This window comes from Nannospalax galili, unplaced genomic scaffold (genome assembly GCF_000622305.1).
Source record: "Nannospalax galili isolate Female #2095 unplaced genomic scaffold, S.galili_v1.0 scaffold255, whole genome shotgun sequence".
Lineage (NCBI taxonomy): Eukaryota > Metazoa > Chordata > Mammalia > Rodentia > Spalacidae > Nannospalax > Nannospalax galili.
This window is the reverse complement of record NW_008338999.1, coordinates 3,261,162-3,280,311: the sequence shown is the minus strand read 5'-3', so window position 1 is coordinate 3,280,311 and position 19,150 is coordinate 3,261,162. Positions and strand designations below refer to the sequence as shown.

The following is a 19,150-nucleotide window of genomic DNA, read 5'->3' as shown; positions in this document are numbered from 1 at the left end:
CCCAAGAATCCAAACAAGCAACAGGACATTGCAAGCAATCATTATTTTTTAGTATTAAAATGATTTTCATAGAGGATAACTATTGGGAACTCCTTTTAGATTATTTTATGCTTTTGATAAGCCAGCATCACTTATGATAAAAGAGGTAGAAAATATTCTCCTCTCCATCACATGTCACATCACGTCATGTTACTATAACCATTAAATATTATAATTTGGAAAAGTACTAAAATATAGAGATGAAGCACATAATTCTAATCCAACTGAGTATAAATTAATTTGGCATTGACTTCCATTTTCCATTTACTTGACTTCTTGACATAATTATAGTGAATATAAATCAAAGTAACAGGCTTAGGTATATTTCCTCATAAATACATTCTTCACTGATGTGAGTGTACAAGTGCTGTCCGCAGTCTGGTCTGCCTAGTTTGGCTCGCTGATGCATCTACCTCCCTGCAATCTAGAGATCTCATGCCCCTGGGGCCTTATGCAAACTGGCAAGTGCAGGCCTATGCCTTGAAACAAGTGTGATTTTTCACTGAGTACCTGATAGGTCAGAGATCAGGATAACCTTCGAGCACTGTAGTTTTCCACACTTCCATCAGCTAGATAAATGGACTTTATTCTGCAGGATGGAGAGGGTGTTTTTGCAGTCTTATAAAAGAGACATAACAATTCCAGGTTATAGGCTGGCACAAAACATTTGGAATTCAGTAGTGTCTGTCATCAGTGGGATATGCCAGTAAAAGTGAAGATCAAAGGTTCTTGAAGAGGAGAAGGACAAAGTGAAGAGGAAATAATTGAGGGCTAATGAATGGTGAGGGCATTTTTGTGTTAACTTGAAACCACTTAGCATTTTTCCATGGCACCCAGGTATCTTCCTAAATGAACTTAGTAAAGTAAAATCGAATAACCTTGAGATTTAAGGCTGTGATGTGATTCTGAATACTGATAGAGTTTGTTAGGCACTGCAATATACCCTCTGCCTTTCATTTCTATTTTTTGCCTCCTTCGTGTAAAATACAGTTTATTTTCTGTACAGAGGAATCAATGTTTTTACCACTTTGATTTCCAACTATTCCAGTAAGTTGCAATCAACATTAGTTACAATCTTTAAAGAGACGTAGTAAGAATTTGAACACAATAAAATGGAAAAACGGATGAGAACTTTGGCAAAATACCTTTGCTATTGACAGAAGCATTTGTCAGAGGCTATAGCTGTGTCTATATTGTGCTAAAATCCTGATAAAGGGGAAAATAAAGCATCAGTAGGTTTCACCTTCTGTCTATATAAACTAAACAAATGGTCTAATAGCTATTGTTCTAAGTGAGTAGATTTGGTTTGCTATGGCAAAATCCATTCCATTTAGAAATGAATTTTAACTAACATCTACACCTAACACATACATAGTTGGCTCTTTTCTTTTCAATTCCAGATAGAATTTGATACCTAGAAGACTAGTGGCTCTGGAAGAAATAAAACCCTCTTTAACAGGGGACATGAAATAGTTCCCAAATACTCGTTTGTTTGTTTGTTTGTTTGTTGATATTTGTGTGTAGAATTCTCCTCCCTCATTGCTTTCCATGAGCTAATATGCTTTCTTATCTACGTGTTTTCCCTTTAGAAACTGCCAAGCTTTGGACCTTACCTTGAACAGCGCAAGGAAATCATAGCAAAGATCAAGATCAGACAGAAAGAGCAAACTGGAGTTTATCTGCCACCACAGAGAAAAAAATTTATCCCTAAAAAGCCGATTCCTGCCATCAAGGTAAAAATTAAGCCAAATACATAGATGGGTCTGTGTCCCACACAAATATGGTTTGAAAGCTTTTTTGGTCCTCAAATGCAGCATTGATTTTACATTTTCTCAGTATTCATAAAGATTCTAAAATTCTATCCATGAAAATACCTTCAAATGATTGAATAACCTCTTATTTGTGTATCATACACTTATTTGGATATTTCACACTTCTTGTGTCACTGTCTAGTTTGTGTTTCATGGAAAATTTTGTGTATTAATATGTCAGGAGATACTAAGATAAATTCTTGGTGTTCCTATTGTCAACTACTAGTATTGTCATCATAGTTAACTCCAGGAGAACCTATATCAATCACACAAAACAAGTAAATTATGAGTATGTAAAAGTGACATTAATGTAATTTACATTTGGGGGAGAATCTATAGTTTAACCTCAGGAAAGCCTGTATATTTATATGGGATTCAAGAGTTTATTCTGGATAATCAGGGCTAGAGAGATGGCGCAGCAGTTAAGAGCACTGGCTATTCTTACAGAAGACCCAAGTTTGAATCCCAGCACCCACATGGCAACTAACAACGGTCCATAACTCCAGTTACAGAGTATCCAGCAGCCCCTTCTGTCCTCCACAGGCACTGAATAACACAGATACAGTTGCACACATGTAGTCATAACACTCATACACATAAAATAAAAATAAAGAAAAAATGTTAAAAAAGAGTTTATTCTGGATAAAACAAAAATCAACATTACATTAGATTATATGAAAGCCTTAATGTATGTTTATCCAGTGTTCAAAGACAATGTGCTGGAAATCTATACCAACATTGCACCTAAGAATTGAGGGGTTTGGACTTTTCTTACCCCCTCCCTTTTTTTTTTAAAGAAAAGGTTTGGCTCTGTTTCTAAAGTTGGCTTAGATCCTCCTGCCTCAGCCTGAGTGATGGGATTTCAGGCATATCCTCAGTACCTACCTGGTAATCACAACGAGGATACTGATCTGACCTGTCTACCAAGTCTGCATATTCGCAACCACAGTCAAGATACAAAACAACCCAGACTATTTTATAGGTGGCATACTCAGGAGACTGAGGCAGGAGGATCGTGAGTTCCTAGTGACCCTGGAATGGTTATCAAGACCTTGTCTCAAAAGAAGAGAAGGAAGGCAGGGGAGCAGGAGGCAGGAAGAGGAGGAAGAGGAAGGAGACAGAGAAAGAGGACAAAGAGGAGCAGAGGAGAAGGAAGAGGTGGTCATGGACGTGTCCTTATCAAATAGGAGGAAACTGAGTTCGAGGATATATCAAACCATCTTGGATAAGTGGTGCATTTTAGTCAGTTTTCTGTTGCGTATTCTGTAAAGTCGTGAGACATACAAAAGAAGGACACAAGTAGTAAACAAAGCCTGGCACACAATGTAGAATTGTGTTTGTGATATGAACTCTGTAGAAAAACTATAAGATGTAGGAAATGTTTCACAAACCCTAATTTATACCCTAGGAGCCAATGAAGGCATGGTACATCTTACATGTTGACTTGAATGAATTGAAAAATGCCTAAGAGATTAGGAAAGCATAGCTCTGGGGGTGCTGGTGAGGGCATTCCAGAGAGGATCCTATCAGGGAGGGCTGTGGCCTGATGAATGTATTAATCTTGATGAATTTGTGATGTGATGACAAGGGTGGAGAGCAGTAAAAGTAAGAAGTAGGCCTACTTGGAGAAATAGCTGCATCAGTAGGGCTTCTACCTCACCCTGGCCCTTCTCTCCTCCCTTTCTCTACTTCGTGTTTGCTATGTCTGAGCTGCTGTGCTCCACCATTACCCCCCTGCCGTGGGGTAGGCTGGCCTCTCTGAAACCATGAGTCAAAATCTTTACCTCTGTTAAGTTGAGCTTTCAATTTGTGGTCACAGCTACCCTAAAGTACTTAACATGTTGGTCAGATGAATTAAAGGAGCCCTATAAACTCCACAGGGATTAGTGAGGAGAGTATTGACTAAGCTATAACGTGGTCTGCATTTGGTGAATGGCTCTTATAGTGAAGGCCAGGATGAAATTCATAGTTTTATTAATTCTCCACCCAGAGTTTAACAATTCTCATTATATAAAACATAAGAGATAGAAAAAGTTGTAAAATAAGAGGACTCAACTGATAAAGTCTGTTGGTTCCACAGAGCTAAAGAAAAATGGAGCAAATCAGAATTTAGTTCTTTATATCTTTAGGTTTGGTGGAATTTTTAATGCAGGATAAAAATTTCAGATTTTTAAAAAATATTTTATTTATTATTTTTATTTTATGTGTATGTGTGTATTGCCTGCATGTAGGTAAGTGCACCCATGTTGTACAATGCCCACAGAGGACAGAAGAGGCTGTCGGATCCCCTGGAACTGGAGTTACAGACAGTTGTTAGCTGCCATGTGGATGCTGGGATTCAAACCCAGGTCTTCTGCAAGAACAACCAGTGTTCTTAATCACCGAGCCATCTCTCCAGCCCAAAATTTCAGATTTGAATATTTCAAAATTGATAAATTCAAGGGAACCGTGGACTTGTACTTGAAGAAATAGAGGAGAAAGAACTGACATTCAATTGCCTACTGTGCCAGTCATAAGACAAGAGCATCTTATGCATTTTCTATTGATGTTGTTAATTATCCTATGTGAGAATAAGGAATTCTGGGGATTCCAGTGAAACGAAGTGATCATAGAAAACAGAATCATGACTTGAAGAACATGCTAGCATAGGAGAAACCAATAATAGAAGACAACTTAAGAATAAGGTCCTGGTCTACGGGGTCAGGAATCACCAGATGTTTTACAAGGACATCTTGCATGGCTTCACTGTGCCCGTGATAGGCAGTCAGTGATATTCCAGCCTTTAGCTTGCAATGATGGTAAAGTCACTATGACTACATTGCTTCATACAATAATCATCGATTAGTCACTATAGAATAGTATTATTCCAGTCCCAGCACTCCAGGAGTGAGCCAACCCTAGTTCTCATGGAGCCTGCATCGTAGCAAGGAGAAACAGTGAATATGCACTATTCCAAATGGAAAACGATATAGCAAGATTAAGAGAACAGGACTTCCTAAAGAGGCTACTCAGGAACACTTGCTTGATGAATAGCACTTGAGCAAACATCCCCCAAAGTGAAGTAATGAATGAACCATGTGGATATCTAGGGGAAGACCTTCCCATTGAGAAACAAGAACCCTGCATAGGGACGTCCTTGGCAGGAAACCATTGAGGTTTCTTGAAAGGAAGAGTAATACGAGTTGACTTATTATTGCAAAGGTTCTTTCCACTTTCAGTGGTGTCAGATGACCTGAGGTTGACAACAGAGACCAGTCAAAGGCTGTTACAGAAACCCAGACTGGCAGCATGGAGAGTAACTGAGAGATGATGTCTTAGGCCTTAATTCAAGTGATCTAAATGAAAGGCTGTGTATGTGAGTATTGTACACAGCACAGTTGTATCCAAATGAAAGGGGCTACATGTATTATCACTTGTATGCTCTTAGTTCACTCTTTAGACCACCTGTCTGGATGAGATGGCCACATGGTTGTTCAGCCCTGTGGAAATCAACTGCTATGTTCCCATGAAGAGTCCGATACTGTCTGCTCATGCATTAGAGCTTGCTTCCTGGCCTTACCTTGCTTCTTGTCCTGTTGTTCATTTCTAGCCCACATTCAAGTGCTCCATTATTCCTTTTGTGTTTTCTGTGCTCCTTCAGTGCCTGATAGGCCATTTTTCTCTTTTTTGCCTTTTCCTGAAGGGCCTGAATTACCTGTTTTCATGCCTAATATTTTCTCTGTCCATCTACCTGCTTATTTCAGGCTGTTTCCTCCATCCTCTCTGCTGGCCTCTTTACAGATTCCTCTGCTCCACTGTTTAAGCTCCTTGATGCTGTTTGTTTACTCTCTCTGCTACCATAGTATGTGAGTCCCCATCTGCCTTGGAAGGATCCCCAGTACCCCTCAGAGTTACCTGAACCCCTCTTGTCGAGACAAGCTTTGCAGCCACACATCCCAGTTTCCAATCTACCTCAGCTCCCCTGATTGTAACATGAAGATATTAGTTTTGAAGACACCATGCTCAATAGAGCTGAGCTTTGGATCTTTTTTTCCCTTTCAATTGCCTCTAATATAACTGAACAGTCTCTTGGTCGACAAGTAGACGGTTTCAAACTCAATCAATCAACAAATTTTTGTTGAATAATTTCTACTTGACCATCAAGGCAGTAAGGACTGTGGTAAAGTCCAAAGAAATATTATATATGTTCCAAGACTCTGGATTTTACTGTATCCATAGAGATGGACCATTGCCATATATCTATTGCATACTCATTACAACCCAGAAACTGTGCTAGGGATCAGGAATCCAGCATGATCCCTATTTTCAGATGGAATTTTTTTTTTTTTTTGGTCTTTTTGAGACAGGGTCTCCCTGTAGCCCCAGCTGTCCTGGAACTCACTATGTAGACCAGGCTGGCCTCTGCCTCCTGAGTGCTGGGATTAAAGGCGTGTACCACCATGCCCAGCTAGATGGAATTTTTAAAAGATGGAAGTCTGTCTTTTTTTTTTTTTAAGTCTTTTTGAGACAGGGTCTCCCTGTAGCCCCAGCTGCCCCGGAGCTCACTATGTAGACCACCTGCCTCTGCCTCCTGAGTGCTGGGATTAAAGGCGTGTGCCACCATGCCCAACTAGATGGAATTTTTAAAAGATGGAAGTCTGTCTTTTTAGAGCTCATGGTATGGCAAGGAAGAAAGACACATGTTAATATTATTTACAGTTCAATCAAATACATGGAAAATGCTCTGAGAACACAGAGGAGTGAAAGGAATTAGTTCTGCCTCAGATAATTGTGGAAAGCTTCACAGAGATGGTGATATTTAAAACAGAGTCTAATAAATTAGTGTTAATTAAACAGAATTAATAATAAAAAGCTAATATTTATTGAGTTCTTAGGAGGTTTCAAGCACTGTAACATGTTTGTAAATTAGCTCACTTAAGTCTCACAATAACCCAATGAGAAGAGATGCTTGTATCCCTCCCATTTTACTGATTTCATCATTGAAAAACAGAGAGGTTAAGTCAGTTACCCAAGATCACCATGCAGCTTAGGAAGGTATTATTAAAGCTAAGATTTGAACCTGTGCTCTAAGGCACTGTCCTATCATGGGATGAGGGAACAAAGTTCTAAGACAATCACTATGCTTCCCAAGTATAATATTCTAATATATTTGTCATGCTACACAGTCACAGAATCTTAAATCGATATCAATCCTTGGACTTAAGCAGGTAGTGATGTCAAAGTGGTAGACTCCTTTTGCTGAATAAGAGTTCATAGAAAGGACAGAACTGAGAAACACCGAGGAAGGCTATACCTCAGTTTTCTTTTATTGTGTGCTGTATGTATGTGTGTTTGCATGTGTGTGTTATGTGTGTGCAGGTGCTCATACACCTTTGTGTGTAAATGTGAAATATAGCAATCAACCCCAGTTGTCATTCCTCAGGTGCCATCCACCTTGTTTTTTAAGACAGTCTCTGCATTGGCTTAGAATTTGGTTATGCTGGCCAGCCAGGACATCCCAGAGGCTGCTGCCTCCACCTTCCAAGTGCTGGGATTACGAGTACCATATCCCACATCCAGCTTTTACTTGGGCTGAGCTCAGATCCCCATGCTTGCACAGCAGGCATTTTACCAATTGAAATATCTCTAAAGCCCCACTTGGTTTCCTTAATAACTCTTAAAAAATGTTTTAGGGGCTGGAAAGATGGCTCAGTGGTTAAGAGCATAGGCTGCTCTTGCAGAAGATCTGGGTTCAATTCCCAGCACCCTGGTGGTGGCCAACAAGACTACATAACTCCAGTTCCAGGGTATCCAACACCCTCTTCTGACCTCCATGGGCACTGCATGACATGGGTGCACTTACACACATGCAGGCAATACACACATACACATTAATAGTAATAATAATAATAATAATAATAATAATAAAAGTTTTATGTGTATGAGTGTTTTGCCTGTAAGTGCACCCACTTCATGCAATGCCTCCAGAGGCCAGCAGAGGGCATTGGATACCCTGAAACTGGAGTTAGCTACCATATGGGTGCTGGGAACCTAACTTGGGCCCTCTGGAAAAGCAGCCAGTGCTTTTAACCACTAAGCGTTCTCTCCAGCCCCTTAATCTTTTAAAATATTTATTTTCTTTTTAAAATTATATGTCTCTGTGTGTCTATGTGTGAGTTTTTGCACATAAGTGTAGGTACCTGTGGAGACCAGAAGAGGGTGTTGGATCCCTTGGGGCTGGTGTTACAGGTGGCTGTGGACCACCCAACCTGGTGCTAAGACCAAATTTAGGACCTTTACAAGAGCAGTACTTGCTCTTAACCACTGGGCCATCTCTCTAGCCCCATATTTTCTTCATTAATCTTATTGCAATTTAAAAAACAAGGGAGCAGATTGATTGAAAATCAGTAAGGATCCACGTGGAGCACCAAGAGGGCTGGACGATCCTTAGTGTTTCACTGTGATGCCCTCGTCGGAACTGGAAGCCTTTACAATCAGTTTGTCACCCTGAAAAGTGACCCTACAAGCCCTGGGTTCCCTTTCTAGGGAAGGATAGGGCGCTGTGGAGATGCCCTGATATCTAGTTCACTTCCTCTTTGTCACCCCTGAATCCTGGTCACATTTTATAATGACATTCACCATCCTTATTGCCATATAATGGAACTGCTTCGTCTATGAAGTAAACAGAAAGCAAAGAATTCTAGGGCAGACACAGGTCATCTATACCAGCACTAAAAGGCTGAAGAGATGAATGAGATAAAGGGAGAAAAAGAGACCTGGCCTCCCACCATGGCTACGAAGGCTTCCTTCTACAAGGTAATCTAAGAGCATGTGAAAACAGCCCTGGCATATGCCATGGTCACCTGTGCCATAGACAAGAAAGCATGCAGAGCCTTCTACTGGAGCAACTTTGCCCCCTGGCCAAGGACAACTGAAGTGACAGTGTGCACATGTGGTGCAGCTAAATGAGAAACGTGCTATATTCCCACGCAGCAGATAACAGAGACTTGAGAGCCTGCCAAGACTTATAAAGTCCCACAATGCATCCCAGTTCTGTTGATATATATGAGAATGGATTCTCGTTCTCTTTATGAAGCCAGGAATGTATCTCTAATGCCTTTGAATTTCTGGGTAGGAAAATGAATGGTTTAGGGGCACTAGAGATGTTTTCATTGCTTCCTCCTGCTGCTTCTAGGGGGAGATGGACGGCATCTCATAAGACTGGCAGGAGTCCAGTCAGCCTGATCGAGTACTTTATTATTTCAATTAAATTGTGAAAGGATGGAGAAAAGTACTCAGATAAAACTGTAACACCATATTAGATACCACAGAGTACAAAGGGGACCACACAGAAAGAAAAATAGTGAGAGACTTGCCTGGCAGTTTTCAGAAGGAACCAGAGAAACAGTCTGGGGACAACTTCCGTGCCTTCAGTTGTCTAAGGACCATTGAAAGCAGTTGAAAATGTATCATGTTGAAGTTTAAAAACTGAGTAGAATTTGGCTAAGAAAATAATATCTTAAGTCATATGGGGATTTATTGATGTGCGATGCCTGACTTGACCAGAATACAACAATAGAAGGTGTTGCTCAGGATAAGGAGGTCTGGTCAAAGGGTTGAAGGAAGAGCAGCATATGTCAGATATGCACACTCGTGAAAATCCACAAGCCTGAAGGTGACATGAGTAGGAGGCGGCTGCAGGATGCTGAAATGAAAGAAAATGGAAATGTCATCTGGGGACATCAGAGGTCTCATAACCAGATGCTTAATATGGATGGACAGGATAGAGGAGCCCTGGAAGTCTTTGTAGACTTCAGATGGAAATCCCACTCCATTAAAGGAAAAACATCTGAAAAGGTTTTGAACAGCCTTGCTGATGGAAATGCCATCTCTCAGAAGAAAGAAGACTGATTGCACGGGCTTATTTCTGAATCCTTATTTTTTAAATATATGTATTTTTGCCAGGGGAGAGGGCACCTAAAAAATTCTGAAAGAGATAACCATTCACGTGAACTTAGAATTTATTAGGCCAACAAAAATAGTCTCTGTTTAGATACACAAGTACCCCCATATTTCATAAATCTAACTGGAGGACATTTAGAGAAATTCAGATGCAATCTCATAGTCAGGTGTCATGATTAGTCTTGATTATCAAATTGATGAGATTTCAATATACCATGGAAACTGATCTGAGCACTCCAGGGTGGGATTCTCTAGAGTAAGTTAATTAAGGTAGAAAGACCCACCCTAAATGTAGGAGGTACCATTCCATAGTGAAATAAAAAAGAGAGAGGAGCTGAGCACCAACATTTATCTCTCTCTGCCTCTTGACCACGGATACAGTGTGACCAGATGCCTCATACTTCTGCTGCATTCCCTCCCATGATGTCCCCTCAAACTGTGAGCCAGAATAAACCCAACCCTTCCTTCCTTAAGTCCCATTTGTCGTATACTTTTTGCAGCAACAAGACATGTAATTAGGACATAGGGTCTCTAGCCTGAGGATGGATCAAGGATGAGAAGATGTCAGTCAGAAATTGGATGACCTAATCACTCAGTATTTCCCAAAGAGTAAGAAGAAGGTTAAACATTTAAATAAGTTAGTGCTCAATAGTCCTATGAGAAAAGATAAGTCACTTATCGGTGATAAGCATGGAAGAGCGACATCGAGATTCAAGCATAGATCAAGTTCGCTCAAGTGACCTGAGTTTGGAGAAAATATTAGGTAAAATAGAAATGCATTTTTGTCTATTAAAAGTCAAAAAGAAAAAAAATACACCCACTACTTTGAACAGATGGTGTATTGTTAAATCACAGTTACAAAGAACTATTCCATTTCTATTATCTTCCCTAACATCCTCATAAAGTGTTCTTAGAATTGAAAAGGAGGAGGAAAATACATCTGAGAGATAGAGCCCAAGATAAGTAACATATCATAAAAATACAGTTTCATTAACTCAATGGAAACCCACAGTGTCAGGAACTTGCCACTGTAAGCCTGAGCCCATCCCACATGAAAAGGATTTTGTGATCAGAGTCGCAGATCCTGCAGTCCTCTCTTGTGGACATGCTCTCTCCCATGATCCTCTCTCACCACCTTCACTTACTTCTAGCCTATCCCTTGGTGCATTTAATTCTCTGGCTCTCGCTGGACAATCTACCCTTCGTATTTTGAATCACGGTGTGTCTCTGCCATCCCCATCTCAGCTTATGAAGCTATTTCCTCACCGAATGACTTTAAATTAGACCACTTTTTCTTGGAGTACAGCTTTCCTGCTTGCCTCCTAGCTCACAGAGCTATGCAAGAACAAGTAGTAAGTTGCATGTTATAATTTTAAGAGTACTTGTGCTTCAGATTATCAACCAAGTGAAAAATAAATATTACTCCAGGTTCTTTAAGGAAAAAGCATGGTAGTTCACACCTATAATCCCAGTACTGGGCAGGATGAGGCAGGGGAATTGAGACAGTGTCAGTGTCGGTCTGAGCTACATAGCAAGTTCCAGGACAACCTAGGTTACTGACTGAGGCCCTACCTCAAAACAACCAAACAGGGCGGGGCAGTGCACGCCTTTAATCCCAACACTTGGGAGGCAGAAGCAAGTGGATCTCTGTGAGTTTGAGGCTGGGCTGATCTACATAGCAAGTTCCAGGCCAGCCAGTGATCCATAGTGAGACCCTGCCTCTGATGATGATTGTAGGACCCCCAGACTGGGGTACCCTACGTTCTCAGGAGGTCGCACCCCAATAACTCAGTCCTCAAACCAGAAGATGCAACTTGCAAGAGGAATTTATTGCATCTATATAGGCCCTCCCCCTTAATCAAAAGGGGAAGTGCAGATTCAGTTTAGAAGCTGGGTTATATAGACAGAAACCACAAACCACAAGCAGTAGGAGGGGCTGGTATTCAGGTTGGAGGAGCTGGCATCTAGGTCACAGTAGGAGTGCTCGGTTACATGGTTACAGCAAAAATGGGAGGGGGATTTTTCAGGTATTTTTCCAGCTCAAGGAAGCATGAAAGGTCATCTTTTCTTTTCTATAGTTAGAATTATTTTTCTTTTATTTCCTTGTACAGTTTCCCAGAATATAGCCTGGGAAACTTAGTTTCAGTTTACTTTAATCTGGGGGGCTTTGATTTAAAATTCTATCAATGATGATGACCAAAAGAGAAAGAAAGGTAGGAACAAAGCAGGGAAGGAAAAAAGAAGCTGATAAGGAAATCTAGAAGGGTTGACAATAGTGAAGACAAGATAGACCAGAAAGACTGACCTAGACCCAATGGAACAGTACAAAGATCACTTAACTTTTGACATAGGAGTGTTAATGAAGGAAGAAATTAAGAACAGCATAAATTTTGGGAGAGCAAAGCAAATGATCTCATTTCCTCTTCTGCTAGGGTTGTAAGGCAAGGACTGACAAGATAAGAACCTGAGGCACTGGTTATGGTGCAGATAAGGACACAGGAAAGCAATTAAGCAGCTCTACCCAAATAATTTAAATCCTGGATCCTTCAGGTTAAAAGTCACACTGATTGCCCACAGCATGTTGTCCTTGGTCCTGGCCTTTGAAGGGCACATATTTACAGGAATTGTAGGAAATATGCTAATCAAATGTAAGGACAGAGCAGTTAATATGCCAGATAACAATCACAATTTAAAGATACTTCAATCAGCTTTAAAAGTAGGTTGAAAACTAATAATTTGTATTACTCATCATGAGGAAAGTGCAAAGCAATCAGAGATGGGATCGAGTCCCTTTTGGGCCACATTCTTTGACCCTAAACTTTATATCAAACAGAAATATTGACTGATTCATCTCTTCACAAAAATTTTGTTTGATTATCCTAAGCAAATAATTAATTGATATGGGTATGATTCTGCAGTTCTGTAGGCCTTTGTAGCACTAACTCTGTAAGCCCTTGCATTAAAATCAAGTATGTTGGGTTATGGAGATAATACACTGGGTTAAGCACTTGCCACACAAGCATGAGGAGCAGAGTTTGGATCCCCAAAACCCACTTAAAAGCTGGGTAGGCATGGTGGCCCTCCCATGATCCCAGTGCATGGAAGGCAAAAACTGAGAATCCCCAGACTGAACTAGCTAGCCAGACTAGTCAAAATGGTGAGCTCCAGTATCAACAAGGGACCCTGCCTCAATATATAGGTGAGGTGTAGAGTGAGCTAGGAAGATACCCAGGCCTATGTACACACACACACACCCCACATGTATCCACACACAAAAAAATACATATATACATATACACATACACTACATACACATACATATAAAAAAACCAAAAGTATCATCTATAATCTAAAGGATTTGGCATATGTTCTTCACATGTAAATATTCCCAGTAATCAGGGAGGGAGACATGGAGTGCTGGACCTTTTTATATGCACACCTTGGGTGGAGTAGTGACTGTAGATACCCCAAACTCTGCTGATATGTAGCCAAGTGGGACCACATGAGCCATTTGTGCCTGACTGATGATCCCCATCTTTCTGCAAACTCCGAGTTGCAGGATGTATATTCGGGGGTATTCATCAGCTAACAGTATAGCTTGGAAGTGTTGGGTTTTTTAAAAAAATGTCTAACTTTTTAGCCACATAAAATGACAATTCATTTTGTCCTTTAATACTTGCCAATCGATTTTAAATACTATTCTTCTGTACGTTTAAAAAGAAATAGAATATACTTAAAGAACTATGATGGATGGATTTTTAACACCCTGTGCTAATGACTTCTAAAAGCTCCAAAGAACTTGTTTTACCTGGTTTCATGTTAAATAATGATGTTTTTAATAGTCATCTTCAAGTCTCCAACATAAAGTAAAAGGCATGTTTAACGTACAAAGAGTATGGACTTACATCTTACAAAATCTCTTGGGCATATATATGGCTACTTTAGAAAAATCTCTACAAGCCTCATGACTGTCTAGGGAGGTTCCTGCTTAATCGTCATGTTGAGTATTTAACTGGTGATTTGGGCCATCATGATCTGATTCAGTACAAGAACTGTTTTGACTGATTTATTTACTTGATTGGGGGGGGGTATTTTCTATTATATATAATCTTTTACATCCAGATAGTAAACTCATGCATATACTATCTTAAAATATTGAAAAGTTCAATGAGCCTTAGGCATAGAGGTTCCACTGTAGATATGTCACCTAGGGCTGGGCACCTCTCTGATGTATATTGTCTGTGTTTGACCAGTTGTGGAACTCTGTAATAGTCTTCACTGGTTGCAAAACAAAGCTTCTTTTATGAATGATGTATGGGATACTTGTTTGTAAATATAAGGATCCATATTTAGCATATGGTAAGAAATTTCATTTGTCTAGAGATATGACAGAGACACGGTTTTTCTCTAGCATCTATGACCTCTCCAGCCCTGTATATTTGGATATAATCACAGTGCCACCCATGAGTTTCCTCCCATTGAGAGGGTTTTAAATCCAATTAGACAGCTGTTGATCCCCCCCACCCTCCAGTACAGATAACAGTGCCACTACTGCACCAATAGAGGTAGTTTGCTGTGCCATTCGTGTGGTTATTAGACTCTAGAGCTGGGCTGGACCATTGACAGGGGGTGGAGAGAATACTAGTGAATTCCTCAACTCTCACCAAAGAAGCCTCCTTATACAAGAAAGTGCAATGCACACAGAAGGCCACAACTGGCTTAATTTTAGAGAATGACTGCAGAGTGTGTGTCCCTGGATAGGACTCCTATATTAAACCTCACCTACCCATGTCTCAGGGATCACTGCGGAAGAAGGGGTAGAAAGATTCTAAGAGTTAGGGTTAGTCCATGAGCATAAGGAAACAGGCTTTCAAGCCACTGGAAGCTTGCTCATATAAACTTGCAGTAATGGTGACGTCAAGCATATGCTAACTCAATCAGACAAGGGCCCAGCATGGAGCAAGGAAAATGGATGGCAGTCAGACCCTAACCTGAGAACTGTTGGCAACTGATTACTGCTGGGTGAGGGAGAGTAGATCTTCCTTAAGATCTCTAGATAGACGGACGAGACTCCAGTGGATAAACCTGCACTGAAGGACATCTGGGTACAAATGCTTGACTGGATAGGACTTAACATATATTATAGGATGCCTGAGGTCCAGTGGGAGGGTATGTGGGGTCATGGATCAGGGAGGGGGGTCTAAGTTTAATTAAGAACTATTGTATGAAATGCACAAAACACAATAAAAATATTATAAATTTAAAAATATGTTGGAAAGGATTAAAGCTCTCCTGACTCCTTGATTATCTTTTGCATGTGCAATACCCAAATTAATAAAAATGTTCTGTAGAACAGGCAATAACCCCTGTTATTATGTACCTGCTGTTGTGAGTTTAGACATAGATATGCTTATTTAAGAAATATATGAGTATCCATTATGTTTAATGATCTTCAGGGAACGAGATACAGCATGTTATTCAAAGAGTAAATAAAATTCTATGAAAGACAGCAATGGGGAACCTAAATTTAAATCATATTTGCAACATGAGGGAAGATTTGCTAGCAAATAAGAAATGAGTCAGCATAGCGGAGTGCACATGACCATGGCTTTGGCAGTCCAATGGCAGTAGTCTGAATCCCTTCATCACTTACTTGATTTCATATCTTAAATCACAGTTACTTCATTATTCTTAAAATATATGTGGTTTAAGTAAGGAAATGGTTTTACAATATGATACTAGCCTGAAGTATAATAGAGATTCAAAACTTATCTCTCATCATGTATTACACAAAATAGATAATATCTCAGATCCTGAGAAAGAGAGAAGAGAGTGCATTGAGATGGGGGGGCAGAAAGAACATATCTTAATATCTGGTTAAGAAAGAAGACAGAAGAACTGAGGAATTTCTCATGAAGTAGAGACATTTGAGATCTCTTTGAATGATAAACATGATTAGAAAAATGATTGGGAGTTAATGAATCTTCTTGAAAGATGGTGGTAGACACAAAAAGGGGATTCAAAAGATAACACAGATCCAACCCTCAGAAAACATGGTCACAGGTGATACTAGAGCAGAGAGAAATCAGAGTGGCCTTCTAAGTCTCCGTGATTAGAAAAATCCTAATGTTACTCACCAAACTAGGGAAATCTGAACAGCAGTCCAGTTTTGTGCTGTGGATCAAAGTCAATGGGTGGATTAGGCACAGTTTTGATTTCTAGTGGCAAAGCTAAGAGCATTGGTAAATGTAGACTGTGAAATGGAAATTTGGGCATCAAATGCCCATGTAGAAACACACTGCAGTACAGCTGGGACTGTGTCTTCAGTATACTGGAAGGAAATTGGGGAAGATAGTAGTGAGGTTTTCTATCATCTTAGGGTTTGAAAGTATACCAGTAAGAGGTACAAATAATATAAGTCTTGACTCCATTTGAAAGCTTTTAATAACAATCATATTGCCATTTAGAGCTCAAGGATAAAGAAAGGTTAAAAAGGATAAGCAAGGTCAGAAAAAGAAGTGCAGAAAATAAAATACCCAAGAGCATGCAGAAAGCTGGCCCCGAATTAGAGTCAGACCTCTTCGAATATGGACCTTGCTTCAGACAAAAGATATTCATTTCAATAGTTAAAATCAAAAGCAGGAAATCTTGACAGCACACTAATTCGGCAAACATGTTACAGTCTTCTGTTTTGTTTTGTGAAACAAAGTGTTTCCTATTGTTGATGAAGCATCCTCTGTGCTTCCCATAGTAAGCACTCCTCCAGTTAATAGGAGAAACAAAGCCATGTGTAACCTCATCAAAGATCTTCAGTGGTGAGTGGAGAAAATGCTAGTTCTTTAAAAGTAAAAGAACATCTAATTTAACTATTGGATCAACCTAATTAATTAGCATAAATTAGAACTGTTCAATAATGAAACATTCGTCAAGACATGACAGGTGAGTGTATTATCAAAGCACTTTTTCAAATGAAAATTTACTATCTAAAAACAAGGCTAGAAATGCAGGGCATTCTTCTTTTTTTCCACTCATCCCTAGCAAACTAAAGTTTCTTTTGTGAACACATTACTTTTTGTCCATTTATGTTCCTTTTTGATCCTTCAAAATGAAAACTTGAAAATAAATAACTAAAAAAGTTAACAGTATCATCTTTAATGTCTGTCCACAAAAATAGTTTTAGGTTATTAGTAGAAACCCAACTGACTTCAGCTTCAAGAGTCTTCTCAGTGGCTTTCCACTTTATTTATTGACGTAATATCTTACATGGGTGCTAGGGACCCGAGCTCTGGCACTCGTGCTTGGAAGTCAAGTTCCTTAACAGCTAAGCCATCTTCATGGCCACTAGTCTTTTATTTCTAAACCAGGAATGTATATTGTCCATATTTCAGAAACATGTAAGCTAAAGACCATGGAAAGTTCATCTAGTAATGGACACTCAAAGACATACTGCATCATGATCTCAAAATGGGAAATTTGGGGCTGATATTAGCTATTAGGAGGGCTTTTTAAAATTGAACACTCTGAGTAATTCACTGCCTGTCTTTCAGGATGTAATTGGAAAAGCGCTACAGTACTTGGGAGCATATGGTGAGCTGAACAACATGGAGCAAGTTGTGGCTCTGATTGATGAAGAAATGTGCATCAACTGTGGTAAATGCTACATGACCTGTAATGACTCTGGCTACCAGGTAGGAATCCCACTGGAATTAAGATGCTGTGGAGCATGTTTCTTCTTAGGGATGGAAAATAACTTATGTTGCTATTTGAGTGAGTGCATTTCAAACCAACTATACTAAATTTGTCCTTTACCAAAGGTCTTCTTTCTGTCTTTTCACCCTCTTAGCATACTATTGTGTCTTTGTTAAAAAAAAAAGATTGACTGATTGACTGACTGATTGATTGCTTGATTGATTTTTTGTATATGCCTATGTGTCTGTTTGAGTGTATGGAGGCCAGAGGAGGGCATCACATCCCCTTGAACTAGAGTTAGCAGCTGTGAGCTGCCTTATGTGGGTACTGGAAACCAAACTCTGATCTTCTGTAAGAGCAGCAAGTGCTCTTAACAGCTAAGCCATCTCTCCAGCTCGTGTGTCTTTGTTTTTAAAGAAAGTCATAACATATGCCTCTGTGATGGTTAATTTCCATGGTCACCCCTAAGAAACTTGGTTTAAGAAACACCTAGGGCATCAGTGAGGCACACTTTTTTGCTTGACTGTAAGAGTATGTCCAGAGAGGATTTATTGAGGGGATAGGACTTGCCCTGAATGTTGGAGGCAGCATCCCATGGGTTGGGGTTTCCTATTGAATAAAGAGGAGACAGTGAGAATGTGAGCTAAGTGGCACAGCTATTCTTCTCTCTGCTTCCTGATCCACCCACATGTAACAAGTCTTCCCATCATGGCTATGCGGTGTTCCGATGACTACTACCATGATAGACGGCATCCTCTGAACAGGGAACCATAATCCTTCCTTAAGTGCTTTGTGTCAGGTATTTGGTCCCAGCAACGAGGAAAGCAGCTAATGCAGGTGCTGTTCAGTGCACAGTGCAGCCTTAAAAACATCCAAAATTTGGATGGAGAAATCCAACTGGAAACAGAAATGCAGTCAAAATAATGTCCGTTTTGGAAGATTTTGCTCTATTCCTGAGGGTGGGAAGGAGTACTCCCATTTAGTAGCATTCCTCTGAAAGGACCTGATTCCTTTTGCCTCCAGATTCTCCTCCATCGCACAGTAATTGGGATTTTACAACAGTAATAAAGAAATGCCCTTTCCCACCAACTGGTTGTGAAGATTGGTCTTAGCAGTTTCTTCATGGCAGAGAAATGTGTATCTTCTTTCACCAGTGGTGGTGACTGTGGTCACTTTTCAGTTTATCCCTCAACAGACGATCTGTCACAGGACAGAAAAGAAAAATGAAAGATTCCGCTCCATAGGGGTGGGCGGATCTCTTGAAAATGCATCCCATCAATTTCTCTTAGACTTTTAATTTGCATCTTCATTTACCGCCTGTGTTTTAAATAGCATTTGCACAACTGTGACATTGACCTGGTTGGATTTTACAAATGAATGAAATAAAAATGATGATAAACAAAAGAATTATAAACCTTTAGATAAGTTTTTCATTCAAGGCCTATTGCATTATGGAAATAAAGGATTTTTTTTAAGATACAGGGTTTGGGAAAGTACATTTTAAAACTCTGCACTGTAGAGGCCCATTATTTTTATTAAAATCCTCAAGCCATAAATAGGTATATTAGAAAATAATATCTTTAAAGTGATCAATGGAATTTTCTAGATAAATAATAAAGTGCTCCTTTTTTAAGAAATGAAGATCATTTACTTTATTCAACCTGGTAGAA

The 19,150-nt window shown here is 39.8% G+C and overlaps 1 protein-coding gene across 1 annotated transcript in view; it reads left to right on the top strand.

Moving 5' to 3' along the window:
- Positions 1 to 19,150, top strand: part of Dpyd (dihydropyrimidine dehydrogenase) — a 978,758-nt gene that overhangs the window by 956,168 nt on the left and 3,440 nt on the right. The window contains exons 21-22 of the mRNA XM_008833683.3: positions 1,629 to 1,772; positions 17,339 to 17,479. Coding sequence (XP_008831905.1) covers positions 1,629 to 1,772; positions 17,339 to 17,479 — 285 coding nt within the window. The remainder of the gene's footprint in view (positions 1 to 1,628; positions 1,773 to 17,338; positions 17,480 to 19,150) is intronic.